Source organism: Papio anubis, chromosome 10 (assembly GCF_008728515.1).
Source record: "Papio anubis isolate 15944 chromosome 10, Panubis1.0, whole genome shotgun sequence".
NCBI lineage: Eukaryota > Metazoa > Chordata > Mammalia > Primates > Cercopithecidae > Papio > Papio anubis.
Window position 1 is genome coordinate 115,875,724 of NC_044985.1, and position 13,127 is coordinate 115,888,850.

A 13,127-nucleotide genomic window follows, 5' to 3' on the forward strand; every position below is an offset into this window, starting at 1 on the left:
AGAGAAAGTTAGCAAACTGGAAGACAGTAAGAAAAAAATTATCCAGACTATTGCATGGAGAGACAAATAGAAAATGCAGAGGAGAGAGCAAGAGACCTAGAGAACAGAGTGAGAAGGTTTAAATAAGTTGAATTAGAGTTCTAGAAGGAGATGAGACAGAAAATGGGCAATGAGACAGAAAATGGGCAAAGGTGAAATTTGAAGACAGTGGCTGAGATTTTCCATAGCAGGTGAGATACCATTAAGCAGACCAGTGATTGCAAGTATAATTTTTTTAAAAAAATCCAAATTTAGATACACCAGGAGGAAATTACTGAAAATCAAAGGCAAAAAGAAAAAAGCAGCTGGAGGAAAAAAAAGATTGTCTTCAAAGGAGCACTGGACTGACCAGGATAACCTTTTCTCATTAAATATAATTTAACCATTTCTCATTAAATATACTTCTGATCATATTATTCTCAGAATTTTCAGTGGTTTTCCATTGCTAAAATATAAAATAGATACTCTTCAGAATGTCATATGAGGCCTTTCATAGTCTGGTCCCTGCACCTCGTTTATACACACAAGGCTTTCCTCCTACTCAGTTTACTCTTGCTTGTGTGCCTTTGCACACACTCTTCTCCCTTTCTAGAATGCTCCCTAGTCTCATCCACCTAGCCATTTCCTACTGAGCCCTTCCATTCTCAACTCAGGGTTTAACTGCTCTGTCAAACTGCGTGGCTCCCATCTCATTGCCCTTAGCACAGTGCTTGCCAGCAGTCACGAACATTATGTGCTTTCAAAATTTGTTTGCATTTTTGCCTCCCTTCCAACATAGGAGCTCCCTGAGGACAGAGCTTGATAGTCCGTCGATATTCAGGATACTCACTGGGTTGACTCCAGCATTTCAGGAAGTCCCATGCCATTTAAATAATATCTTGATACGTTTTCATAGTGCCCCAGTTCTTGCTAATGTGGAGAACAGGTCACCACTGTCAGCACCAGCGTCCTGCATGCTGTCATTGACTGGTTCCCCCTCTTCACTACCCCTCTTTCCTCAGTGAAGCTGGAATAACAATACCTACTTTACCCATAGTATAAGTTGTAAGTTGAAAGAGGTAATATAGGTGAGCATGCTGTGAAAATTCTTTGGCATCATACATTTTCACTAGCTCTATATCAGAGTGAAATTTGCTTAGGCCTAGGGATTTTGTGAAGAAAGGAGCTTATTGGTGCTCCTGAAGACTGTCCCTCCCAAGTCTTTGCCTTAACAGGAGCTAGATGTGGGGTCCTAGAATGATCCTAAGCACTCGGTATGCCCAGCAAGCGTGCAGCATCACAAATGATTATTCACAGTGTATGTTGCCTTGTCCCTGTGAGGACTTGTGTTTTCATTTCTACATTTCACTGGAGAGAGGGGGGCCCGTAAGATAAGTTTTCCGTGTTGGTTTTGAGAGATCCAGAAGGGACATATTTTCATTTACAAATACATGTTGCATTCTTTTCATTGAATTCTCTTTGGAAATTGTAAATTTCTGTGGCCCTTCATTCAGAGATTGAACAAACTTGGATTTGTCAGCTTTGGACTTAAATCACTGCCACTATCTTAATTTGGGTTCTGATTGTGTCTCACCTAGATTCTAACCTTAGCTTTCTAAGATCTCTGCTACCATTGTCTCTTCATTCCAGAGTGCTACCAAATTCATAGCCCTAAAATACATGTGTGATATATAACTCTCAAGAGAAGAATTGCCCTGGCTTTTATAATGCTTTATAGGATAGTGTCCTAGCTTGTCAGTTTCATTGTCTGGGCCTGTATGTTAGAAAGTATATTCTGTAGAAAATAGCATTAAATCCTGAAACATCAATGACTTAAACAAGAAAGAAGTTAATTTCTATCTCACGTAGAAGAAGATCAGAGACAGGCAGGCCAGGGCTTGTAGGATAGCTCCACAGTCTTCAGCTCATTCTGTTGTGCTGCTCTGCAGAGTAGAAAACACCCTTGACCTGTGGCCTCTGGGACCAGGATGAGTGTTCAAGGCCCAGCTATCAAATCCATATTCCAGGCCGCAGGATTGAGAAGAGAGTGAAGGAATACCCTTACTCTGCCCTGTAAGGGTATTCCTGGAAGTCACTAACAACACACTTTCCCCAGGATCTTGTTGCCTAAAATGTAGACATGCAGGGAAGTGGCTGAGGGATGTGGCCTTTTAACTAGGTGGCAGTATGCCCAGCTAAAAATTGGAATTCTTTTTGCTAGGAAAGAAGAGGCTGGATAATTGGGCAGTAACTAGTCCCTCCCACGGGGCCATTCTACCAGCCTTATTTCCCCCCTATTCTAGTCCCTCCCAATGCAGCATTGTGTCCCCCAACCTGTTAGTAGCTACCATAAATCTTTTACTGGGCCTTTACCATGGCAGGCCTGCTAATAGATCTAGGCCTTTCACAAGTTCTGGCCTTTGTCTGGAGTGGCCTTCAACTTCCTTATTTCTCTTTGAAACATCTATATCTATATATCCTGCAAGCCTCAACTCACTTCCTCAGTGAGTTTTCTTCATTAACAGCGATAGAACATTATCCCTTACTTTTGCGTATAGCAGTCTGGTGCACTGGAAGAGTTTCATGGATTTAGTGGCTGCACAGATCTGCATTTGAATATCCTCTCTCCAGCTTGGGCTGGAAAGTTTCTCAGCATATAAATTGTATGTAAAGCAACAGCCCAGGTCTATCTTCTGAGTTCCAGACCTTCATTTTGAATTGCTTACTCAGTTTCTTCACTTAAAAGTCTCATATGTGACCTCTCAAATAGAACCACCTCCGAAACAGAATTATTGATCTTTACCCCTTCTTCTCGTCTTTCCTGTGCCATAAGTGATGCCACTATCAACCAAGTTGCTGGTGTCAGAAAGCTGGAAATAATCCTTGACTTCTTGATAATCCTTAAGCTCTCATATGTAATTATCACCAAGACTATTCAATTCCAAAATATATCCTAATTCCATCTCCAGTGCCTGCATCACAGCTCCATCCTCTCATGTCTTGACTATTGCAGTAGCTTTTAACTGGTCTCCCTACACCCACTGTTAGCCTGCTCTTATCTTGCCCTGGGCAGTGTTGCTCTCTTGCACAGAATCCTTAACCATCTTGCTGTTGTACTTAAATTCTGGCTTTTTGTATTCTGCAAGGCCCACACCTGACTTGGCACCCATCTGCCTCTCATTCTCATCTGTAGCCATGCTCATTCTTGCTGACTGTGCTCCAGCCATGCCTCATGGTCTTTGTTCTGGTCCTTGATTGTGTGAAGAACTTCCTGCCTTTGCCCTTTCCTGTGTGCCATTCCTATCCTGGGTCTCTCATTCTCTTCTTCACTCCTGTATACACTGTCCTCCTGTCTCAATTTAAATTCTTTCCCTGATCTCTAATCTAAATCATATGTCCTTTCCCGCTTCTTTTGGGGATTATTCTTTCACGGTTTTTTTTTTTTTTTTTTTTTTGAGACAGAGTTTCACTGTGTCGCCAGGACTGTAGTGTAGTGGCACGATCCTGACTTACTGCAGCCTCTACTTCCTGGGCTCAAGTGATTGTCCCACCTCAACCTCCCAGGTAGCTGGGACCACAGGTGTACACCGTCACACCTGGCGAATTTTTTTTGTATTTTTTGCAGAGATAGGGTTTTGCCATGTTGCCCAGGCTGGTCTTGAACTCCTGGGTTGAAGTGATCCTCCCACTTCAGCCTCCAAAAGTGCTGGGATTACAGGTGTGAGCCAACATGCCCACCCTATAATTTTATATTTATTGAGTTATTATTTATGTAATATTCCCACATTAGTCTATAGGGCTGGGATCATATTTCTTTTAACACTGGATCTTCAATGCCCAGTGTTCAATAAATACACATGGAATAAATGAATAATAAGTGATCTTATGATTAAACAATGTAGTAGAGTCTCATTAAATTGACGACTTTGCTATTTTTTTATTTTTTGAGACAGGTTATTGCTTTTTTGCCCAGGCTGGCGTGCAGTGGTGCAATCTCGTCTCACTGCAGCCTTGAATTCCCAGGCTAAGGTGATCTTCCCACCTCAGCCTCCTGAGTAGCTGGGATATATAGGCAAGTGCTGCCATGCCCAACTAAATTTTATATTTTTAGTAGAGATAGGGTTTTGCCATATTGCCCAGGCTGGTCTTGAACTCCAAGGCTCTAGTCATCCTTCTGCCTTGGCCTCCCAAAGCATTGGGATTACAGGCATGAGCCACCCTAGACCAGCCGACAACTTTACTATTCAGTGTGGCAAGACATGGTTGTTGGAAATGTATTAAGGTGATTCACCTTTTCATCCTGACATTGTGTTTCTTTATATCCATTGACCATTATCTATGATTCTCACCTGTAAGGCTTTAAAGCTTGGTTTAGTTTATTAGAATGTAACTTTGTCTGAACAAAGCCTCATTTCTGCCAGGATACCCTTCTGAATATAGAACCTGAAAAGGTCGTGTTCAGTCTGATAGAAAATCATGATTGGGCCCACTTCTATAGCTTACCTTCTCTCTTTAGATGTAATTTGGTATAACATTTTGAATAGTCGACTTGCTGTTGTTGGGATGGAATTTGAGGTAACGATCATTTGAAGATGGAGCCATCAGTGATCATCACAGAAAGCTGTTTGCCCAGGATTTAGGCTGCCTTGGAAACACAGTCCTCTCACTGCAATGTCTTGATTGCTAGCATTTGAGACCAAACTAGTGTCAAATATCTAAGTAGAGGATACTTATTCATGGTAATTCCACGCTTTGATGTTTTTCCTCAGTTACCTTGTTCTGCAGAGCATGTTGGTGAGATATGTTATGGAACAAACAGATCAACAACCTGTGTGGTTTTTTTTCTCTCTACAATTATAAAAAATGTTCTAAAAGCATCTGACGATTTTGGAATCCTGAATTATGGGTTTAAAAGAAAAGATGAACCTTGCTGATGTCCTCTTTCACTGATAGACAGGGCAATTTACAATAGGAAAGTTTGTGTTTGCTTTTACTTTTTGGAAAACAATGAGGATTCTGCATTCAGAGGGCACTTCAGTAGGTAGATTTCAGCATAGATGGAAAAGCAAACAGTTGATCATTCTTAAACCCCGGTAGGTCAGATCATGTCAGTGTTTCCAGAGTACGCCCAGAATGGTAAAAGTTGGCTTTAAGTTGAGTTTTTGCTAAAAGGCAGCCAGTCCTGAAAAGGATTGATTTATTTATTTTGGCCTTGGCAACATCTAAATGATGATAAGTGCAAGTTTCTCTTAGCTCTCTGGAGAGGCTCCCATGTAAATTGGTTGTGACCCCTAGAATCCAGAATCCCTAACATAGTTGGATAAGAGTATTTTGTGGGGAAATCTAATTAACAAGTAAAGATTCAAAATTTTAAATGTTTAGAAGTGTGTAATTTGCTACTTTTGTTCATGAGTGTTTTTAATACTTCTGGTAGAGAGCCTAACTGCCTCTTTCCTCGGGAGATGTGGTTTCAGTTTCTTGGGTGAATGTGCATTTTATAAGTTTTTTAAGAAAGGAAATTAAACATTAAAAGACTTTAAGTACTTTACTCTTTACATAATGTCACTAAGAAAAAGCCAGGAAAATCAGGGTTGGGTTTTAAAATTTATTTATTTAATAAATATAATCTATTTTCCACCATTTTGTTTGTTATGGCTGGTACCAAAGTACTTTTAAAAGTTAACATTTATTATGATTTTGTTTTATTTCAGCAGATGTGCATAATAAATTAACCTATCTCTATTCTTCATTTTGGGCTGGGGCAGCATTTAACATCTAGGTTTTTGGCATTCTGACACACAGCTATTTAGTTTAATTCAGCATAGTTTGATGTTCTCCACTTGTATGATATTTATGATAGTATGTGAATAATGTTAAGTAGATAAAATGTGGTCTGCTGAGGCTGAATGCTCAGTATGAGTATAATACAGGTATGTGACAGGTCCACTGGGGGCCTGGGGTTCTTCTGTAAAGTGAGTAGTTTGGGGTAACTGGTATCCAAGCATCCTTCTAGATTGAATTTTAAAATCCCACTAATTGATATGCGTCTAGTTGATGCCTCCTCTTCTCTCTTTCTTTGTCTTTTTAATGTAGGAAGAGAGGATGGTGATGCACCAGTTACAAAAGATGAGACCACCTGCATTTCACAAGACACAAGAGCTTTACCGGAGAAATCCCTGCAAAGATCAGCAAAGGTCATTGCCTACAGATTTTCTTCACATGTCCAAATGGCTCTCACCTGAGCTCCTTGTTGAAGATCTTGTGTGATTCGTCAGGACTGTATTTGTTCATTTAATCAGAAAAGTTAGAGCAGAGAATCATAAAAAGTGAATTAAAAAAAAAACTTTAAACATATAAATATGAATCCATCTGCCTGCCTTTGGATAAGGGGTCAAGGCCTTTTCTTTGAGTGTGGGTGTGTTGATTGGAGTTCTATGTTATCTTTGTTGCTTAAACCACACGTGTAATGCCTTTGGATAGGAGGTCAAGGCCTTTTCTTTGAGTGTGGGTGTGTTGATTGGAGTTCTATGTTATCTTTGTTGCTTAAACCACACTTGTAATGCAGCATTTATCACTTCCAGTTTTGGTGGAGTGAGTGGAGTGAGAATTAGACACTGGAGAAGAAGTATGAATATAGACTCTCTTCAGATTTGTACAGTTTTTGCTCCAGTTTTTTTTTTATTGTTACCATGCCCATACCTAATTTAAAAATAATTTTTAATGTCTTTTTTAGTTTTTCCAAAGTATTCAATTTAGTTATGAAACAATTGTTTTTATATTCCTATTTCACCATTTTGCACAATTCACTTGTATTCTTTAATTATATAAGCTAGTGTCATTTTCAGATGTGGGATGAAACACAGCTGACTTCTTCTTTTGTTTGTTTGAGACGGAGTTTCACTGTTTTTGCCCAGGCTGGAGTGCTTGGCGAGATCTTGGCTCACTGCAACCTCTGCCTCCCTGGTTCAAGCGATTCTTCTGCGTCCCGAGTAGCTGGGATTACAGGCGTGCACCACCAGGCCTGGCTAATTTTTTGTATTTTTAGTAGAAACGCCAGGCTGGTCTCGAACTCCTGACCTCATGATCTGCCCGCCTCGGCCTCCCAAAGTACTGGGATTACAGGTGTGAGCCCACACGCTTGACCAAACACAGCTGACTTCTAACTGTGCAGATAGCTCAAAGTGGTAGAAATGGTGAAGGGCAAAGTATAAAGTGGCATAATGGCATGAGACTTTATGTTTCAGAAGCATCCATCAGTGTGTTTCATCTGGGAATGCAGTGTGCTTACTCTACCCAGCAGGTTGGTTAGTAGAGTATTGCTCTTGCATACTGACATGAGGAATTTCTAAATTATACTCTGTATATTTCAGTACTAACTGTGCTCCAGGCAACATGCTAGGTGTGGGAGATTAGAATGAATGGAAAGCCTGGGGATGGATCTGGCTCACAGACCTATTTTGTTTGACCTTGCAGTATTTAAAAATTTTGACTTCATTGCTTTCAGCAAAAAAAAAAATCGGTGGGCGGGGGTGGGGGTGTTCACATTAAAAATTAGACTTTTGGCTTCTCTTGTCAAAACAAAACATTTGGTAACACTAGGCCAAATTCCTAAATGACTGCAGTCAGAGCTGAGTAGAGGCAGCCCTGGAACCTGTGTTCTGTGATTTGCTACTGTCCTCCAAACATGTTTTTCCTCTCCCTTCTCCCTTATCCCTATCTCCCTTTCTTTTGGATAATGTTTTTAGTGGATTCAACCAAAAATCACAAGGCAAAACAGCACTTGCCTGTGAAACTTATGCTATGGTAGAGTCATTTCCATGACAATCAACATTATATGAATTGCAACTAATGTAGTAATGTCAACCTACTTTATACACTTCCGTGCTGTCAGACATTAAAACAAGAAACAAGAATCTCCAGTTCAGACAAGATGGCATAGACCTATTTTTTCTTGCTCCTCCCACTGAGGATAACTGTAAACCCTGGAAAAAACAAGAGGCAACCAAAGGAGAATTCTAAAAGGGGAAAAGAGGAAGGCAAACTAGTTTCGCCAGTACTAGAGAAACATCATAACAGCAGGGACCTCACAACCCCCCACCAACAACAGCAACAACAGAAGGTGGCCCAAGCCCAGTGTTTCTGAATGCCAACCTGGCAATAGAGGGTGGCCAGCTAGACTCATTCTCACCCAGATCTAACAGAAATCCCTCCAGCAATACCAGGCAATCCACAGCACCTGTAAAGAGCTCTAATGACAATAAGTGGTTAAGAGAAGGGCTTTCCTTCCTCCCTGAACCTGCAGCTTCTCTTTCCCACCAAGAGACATCAGGTATCTGAGTGGCTCCAACAAGAAGGATTCTAGAAGTGGCTCAGCCCAGAAAGCCTCTTTGTTTCTGTGGGGCTGAGACTGTCTTCTGCCCAGAGGCACTGAACATCCAGAGACGCTGGGCATCTACCCAGAAAACACCAGGAAAGGTGATCTGGCCACAGTATGCAGTCCGGTATGGGAAGCCCCCATGTTCTCACAGGCACGAGAACTTCCCTCCTTCACCCAGAGATACCACGCAGCTGGGTGGCATTAGCAAAGGAGATCTGGTCATAATGTGTGTGTGGTCCAGGAAACCTCTTTATCCTTGTGGACCAGAGACTTCCCTCTTCCACTCAGAAACACTGGGCAGCCAGGTAGCACCAGTAAAGGAGATCCTGCCACAACAAGAAACCCAAAATGGGAAGCTTCTTTGTCCTTGCAGGCTGGAGATCCCCATTCCACACTTAGACCAGGTGGCCTGGCTTGGGGAATTTCTTTCCGCCCACAAAGGCAGTACCAGTAGAGACCAGCGGGAGCCCCAGTGATACCATATAAACCAAACATACCAAGATAGCACTGCAAAGGCTGTTTTCCAAGGAAATTGTCATTGAAACTACAGCCCACAAAAGTAGGTCAGGACCTGCATGCTAAACCTCAACAGGGTGTGTGACTGCCTTCTAAAATAAAAGATTTAAATGAGACCCAGAGTGTCTTAACATGATAACCGAAAGGTCCAGGATACAATTGGAAACCACCCGTCATACCAAGAACAGGAAGATCACAACGTGAATAAGAAGACAATCATTTGATGCCAGCACTGAGCTCTTGCAGTTACCCAACAGTGATTTCAAAATAGCCATCATAAAAGTGCTTCAATAAGCAATTAAAAACTTTCTTGAAACCTTTGAGAAAATAGAAAATCTCAGCAAAAATTTAGAAATTATAAAAAGGCCGGGCATGGTGGCTCATGCCTGTAATCCCAGCACTTTAGGAGGACAAGGTGGGCGGATCACCTGAGGTCAGGGGTTCAAGACCAGCCTGGCCAACATGGCAAAACCCTGTTTCTACTAAAAACATACAAAAATTAGCTGGGTGCAGTGGCACGTGCCTGTAATCCCAGCTACTAGGGAGGCTGAGACAGGAGAATCACTTGAACCCAGAAGACGGAGGCTGCAGTGAGCCGAGATTATGCCACTATATTCTAGCCTGGGTAACAGAGCAAGATTCTGTCTCAAAAGAAAAAAAAAAAATTATAAAAAGGACCAAATGGGAATTATAGTCCTGCAAAGTACAATAACAGAAGTAAAAACACTATTGGATAGGCTCAGTAATAGAGACGACACAACAGAGAATCATTGAACTTGAGGACAGATCAGTAGAATTTACCCAATCTGAACAGAGAAAGTATAGACTGAAAAAAATTGAACAGAGCCTCAGGGAGTTGTGGGACAACAAAAAGATTGAACATTGAGAAAACTGGAGCCCTGGGAGAGGATCAAGAGAGTGAAGATGAAAGGAGAGATTGTGCAGAATGGGGACAGGTGAAAATATATCTTCAGAGAATTTAAGGTTCTAGCAAAAGGTGTATAACAATGTATAATGCTATCCATCTGTACAATTGTAATTTCTTTGCTGATCAACTCTATACCTTGCGTTTAAGGTTAGAGAATACTGGTGCCTGAAATGTTCCAGGACTGAGGGTTTTTAGGGTGAGGTGGTAGAAGGATCAGAAGAGAAGGCATTTGACAGCTTGAGTAAGAGGACTTGAGGTGATAGAATATGGTGGCTCAAGGCCGGATGCAGTGACTCATGCCCATAATCCTAGCATTTTCAGAGGCCGAGGCGGGCAGATCTCTTGAGGTCAGGAGTTTGACACCAGCCTGGACAACATAGTGAAACCCTGTCTCTACTAAATAAACAAATTATCCAGGCGTGGTGACTGGTGACACATGTCTGTGGTCCCAGAAACTCAGGAGACTGAGGCAGGATTGCTTGAACCTGGGAGGCAGAGGTTGCAGTGAGCCAAGATCACACCACTGCACTTCAGTCTGGGTGACAGAGCAAGGCTGTCTCCAAAGGAAAAAAAAAAGTGTGCATGTGGTATTGGTATTGTGCGTGCGCGCGCACACACACACGCACACACACACGGTGGCTCTGGGAAGGGAGGAAAGGATTTGAGGCTTAGACGTAGCTAACAGACTTGGAGAACAGGCAAGGGTTAAAGGTGCTAGAAGTCTTTATGTGGTGAAAAAGCCTGTGGAGTGCAGCACTGGAGAACAAGTGAGCTGTGTGATGGATTCGTCAGAGAGCGGGTGTTGGAACTGGACTAGTTCCAGATGATGCTGAGGTGTGGCCATGAGGACGAGTTTTTGAAGTCAAATAGAAGTGAAGGTTGCTGGCATTGAAGAGATAGGGGAATGGTGAGGACAGGATGTTGACTAAGTTACTCACCTAGGTAGACGTGGGAGGGCCAGACTGTAAGCCAGATTTCACAGAGTAACCAGGAGGCCAGGAGATGATAATAACAAGAAGGGGACCACCTGAACCAGAAGAGGGTGCACATACATGCATGAGGCTGGAAGAGTAAAGGTCTGGGCGTGGCGGTGCAGCATGGGAAAACGCGGACACCAATTTCAGGGGCTGTGTGTGGGAAAAGGAGCATCCTCTTCCCAAATGGGCTGGGGAAGACAGTCCTTAGGACAGATAGTTACATGCAAGGGGGAGGGGGGCGTCCCACAGCCTTGTTGAAAGAGGGTACAGCAGTTTGTTTAAAATAGTTGTTTTTCAGGGAAGAAGGAAGAGTTAAGAGGGAAAAAGTAGAGCATGTTTTGGGAGTGAGCTTGCATGAGAAGACGGTTGCCCTAAGGTGCTCTCCTGTGGGGTAGTAGCTGGGAGTGACTGGGGGAGAGGTGTGGTGCACTCAACTGGTTTGGAGGTTTCCTGCAAATGGGCTGAGATTCCATATGGAGTCAGGGACATAGAGAAGAACAGCAGCCAGCTCAACTGCAGGCTGAATCTTTGTTCAGGGGTCTGGTGGGATGTCGGCAAGCAGCTCTGAGGAAGGGATGAACCTGCAGACGGGCTACAGTGGGGAAAGGAAGCACTGCAGGAGGAATGCGTTCAGGGGGTGGGGAGTGGGTGAGGGAGAAGACTCGTTTTCTCAGAGAATACTTCTCTCTCAATGGAAGTCGCATGTGTATATGGTGGAGCGGTGACCTCAGTCTTCATCTAGTCAAATTAGAGCTTGGGTTTAATCTTGGAAAGGAGGAAGATCAAATATTTCTCCTTTCAGCTGTTGAAGGCATAATTAAGAGAAGTAATTTATGTCTAATAACCCTTTTTCTTTTACAAAAAGCACCTACCGTGTTGTTTCTGTGAGATACTGGTATTGCTCATGGGAGAAAAGTATAATGTGGAACAAATACCTGGAGCTATACTTCCCTGCTGGAGTCCCACATGTCTTTATAAGACACAGGTCATGGTAATAAAAGCTCTTTGATGTAATTCATCCATGTATTGCATAATTTTTCTTGGATATATATGCTTACTAGATACTTGTTGCTACTTAAATATAGATTACTTAGTCACAGATCATCACTGAGAGGCACTTATTTTGACCTAGAAAAACTGCTGGTTCCTGCTAGTTGATCAAATTATAACCTGCTGACCTCTCCCAAGTGTAATTCAGTACTGCAGATAAACAACATTGACTATATCTTTGGTGTTTTCAGGTGGTTTACATCTTGGAGAAAAAACATTCTCGAGCAGCAACCGGCTTCCTCAAACTCTTGGCTGATAAGAACAGCGAACTGTTTAGGAAATACGCCCTGTTTTCTCCCTCAGACCACCGAGTGCCTAGAATTTATGTGCCTCTCAAGGACTGTCCCCAGGACTTTGTGGCACGGCCTAAAGATTATGCCAACACACTGTTCATCTGCCGCATTGTGGACTGGAAGGAGGACTGCAATTTTGCCCTGGGGTAGGTGATCTCTGGTAGGAAAAACCACAGGTGACAGGCAGAACTCAGTGTAGGTGGTCTTTAGGTAACCTTTTGTGTATTTTAATTATTATTTCTTTATTGAAGCATAGTTTCTGGTGTATTTTGGTCCTGATTCTTCAGAAGTCACTCTTAGCTGCCACCTCAACTGGTTGCCTGTATGTTCCTTGAATTACCAGGCAGTCACATTTTTGTTTTTGTTTTTTGGTGTAAAACGTGAGCATATTCTGAGCCTCTACTTATTTAATGTCATGTGTCCTATTTGTACTTGTGTACCACAGATAATTCATTGCATCAAACAACCAGTCCTCTCCTTGCAGATGCTAGTGTTAAACCATGCAAAGTCTAGACATATTCAGGAGACCCCAGGTTCCTTTGCTTTAAAATACGAACATGAAGGTGTATTTGAATGGCATTCTTTTTCGGTATTGATTTCGCCTATGGCATTAAAAACTACCCTATTGTAAGAAGGAAAGGGGTACCATGTTTTTGTGGAAGCTGTCAGAAATCAATCTAACTTAAATATACATGACATAGTCCCAGAGCATCATGGATGGCCACTTCATTTTGATCTGAAGAAACTGCTGGACCTAGTTGCTTGACCAAATGCTATGCCTGTTTTCTTCTTAGAACTGGTATTCATGTTGAAAGAAAAGCAGTAAGTTTTAGCTATGTCATTAAGTGTTTATTATAGATGATGTCTGGTTTATGCTTCACAGGAAATGACTATAAAGGTATACAATCTAGAAAAGAGCCTGTTGATTTACTTTTATTCTAGTTTAATGTCTTGCTTGTTGGTCATCT

General features: G+C 42.1%; 1 protein-coding gene across 1 annotated transcript in view; it reads left to right on the plus strand.

The window, feature by feature from the left end:
• The window catches only part of DIS3L2 (DIS3 like 3'-5' exoribonuclease 2), a 441,955-nt gene that overhangs the window by 170,839 nt on the left and 257,989 nt on the right, over positions 1-13,127 (plus strand). Inside the window, 2 exon segments of the mRNA XM_031651606.1 lie at positions 6,112-6,212; positions 12,058-12,305. Coding sequence (XP_031507466.1) covers positions 6,112-6,212; positions 12,058-12,305 — 349 coding nt within the window.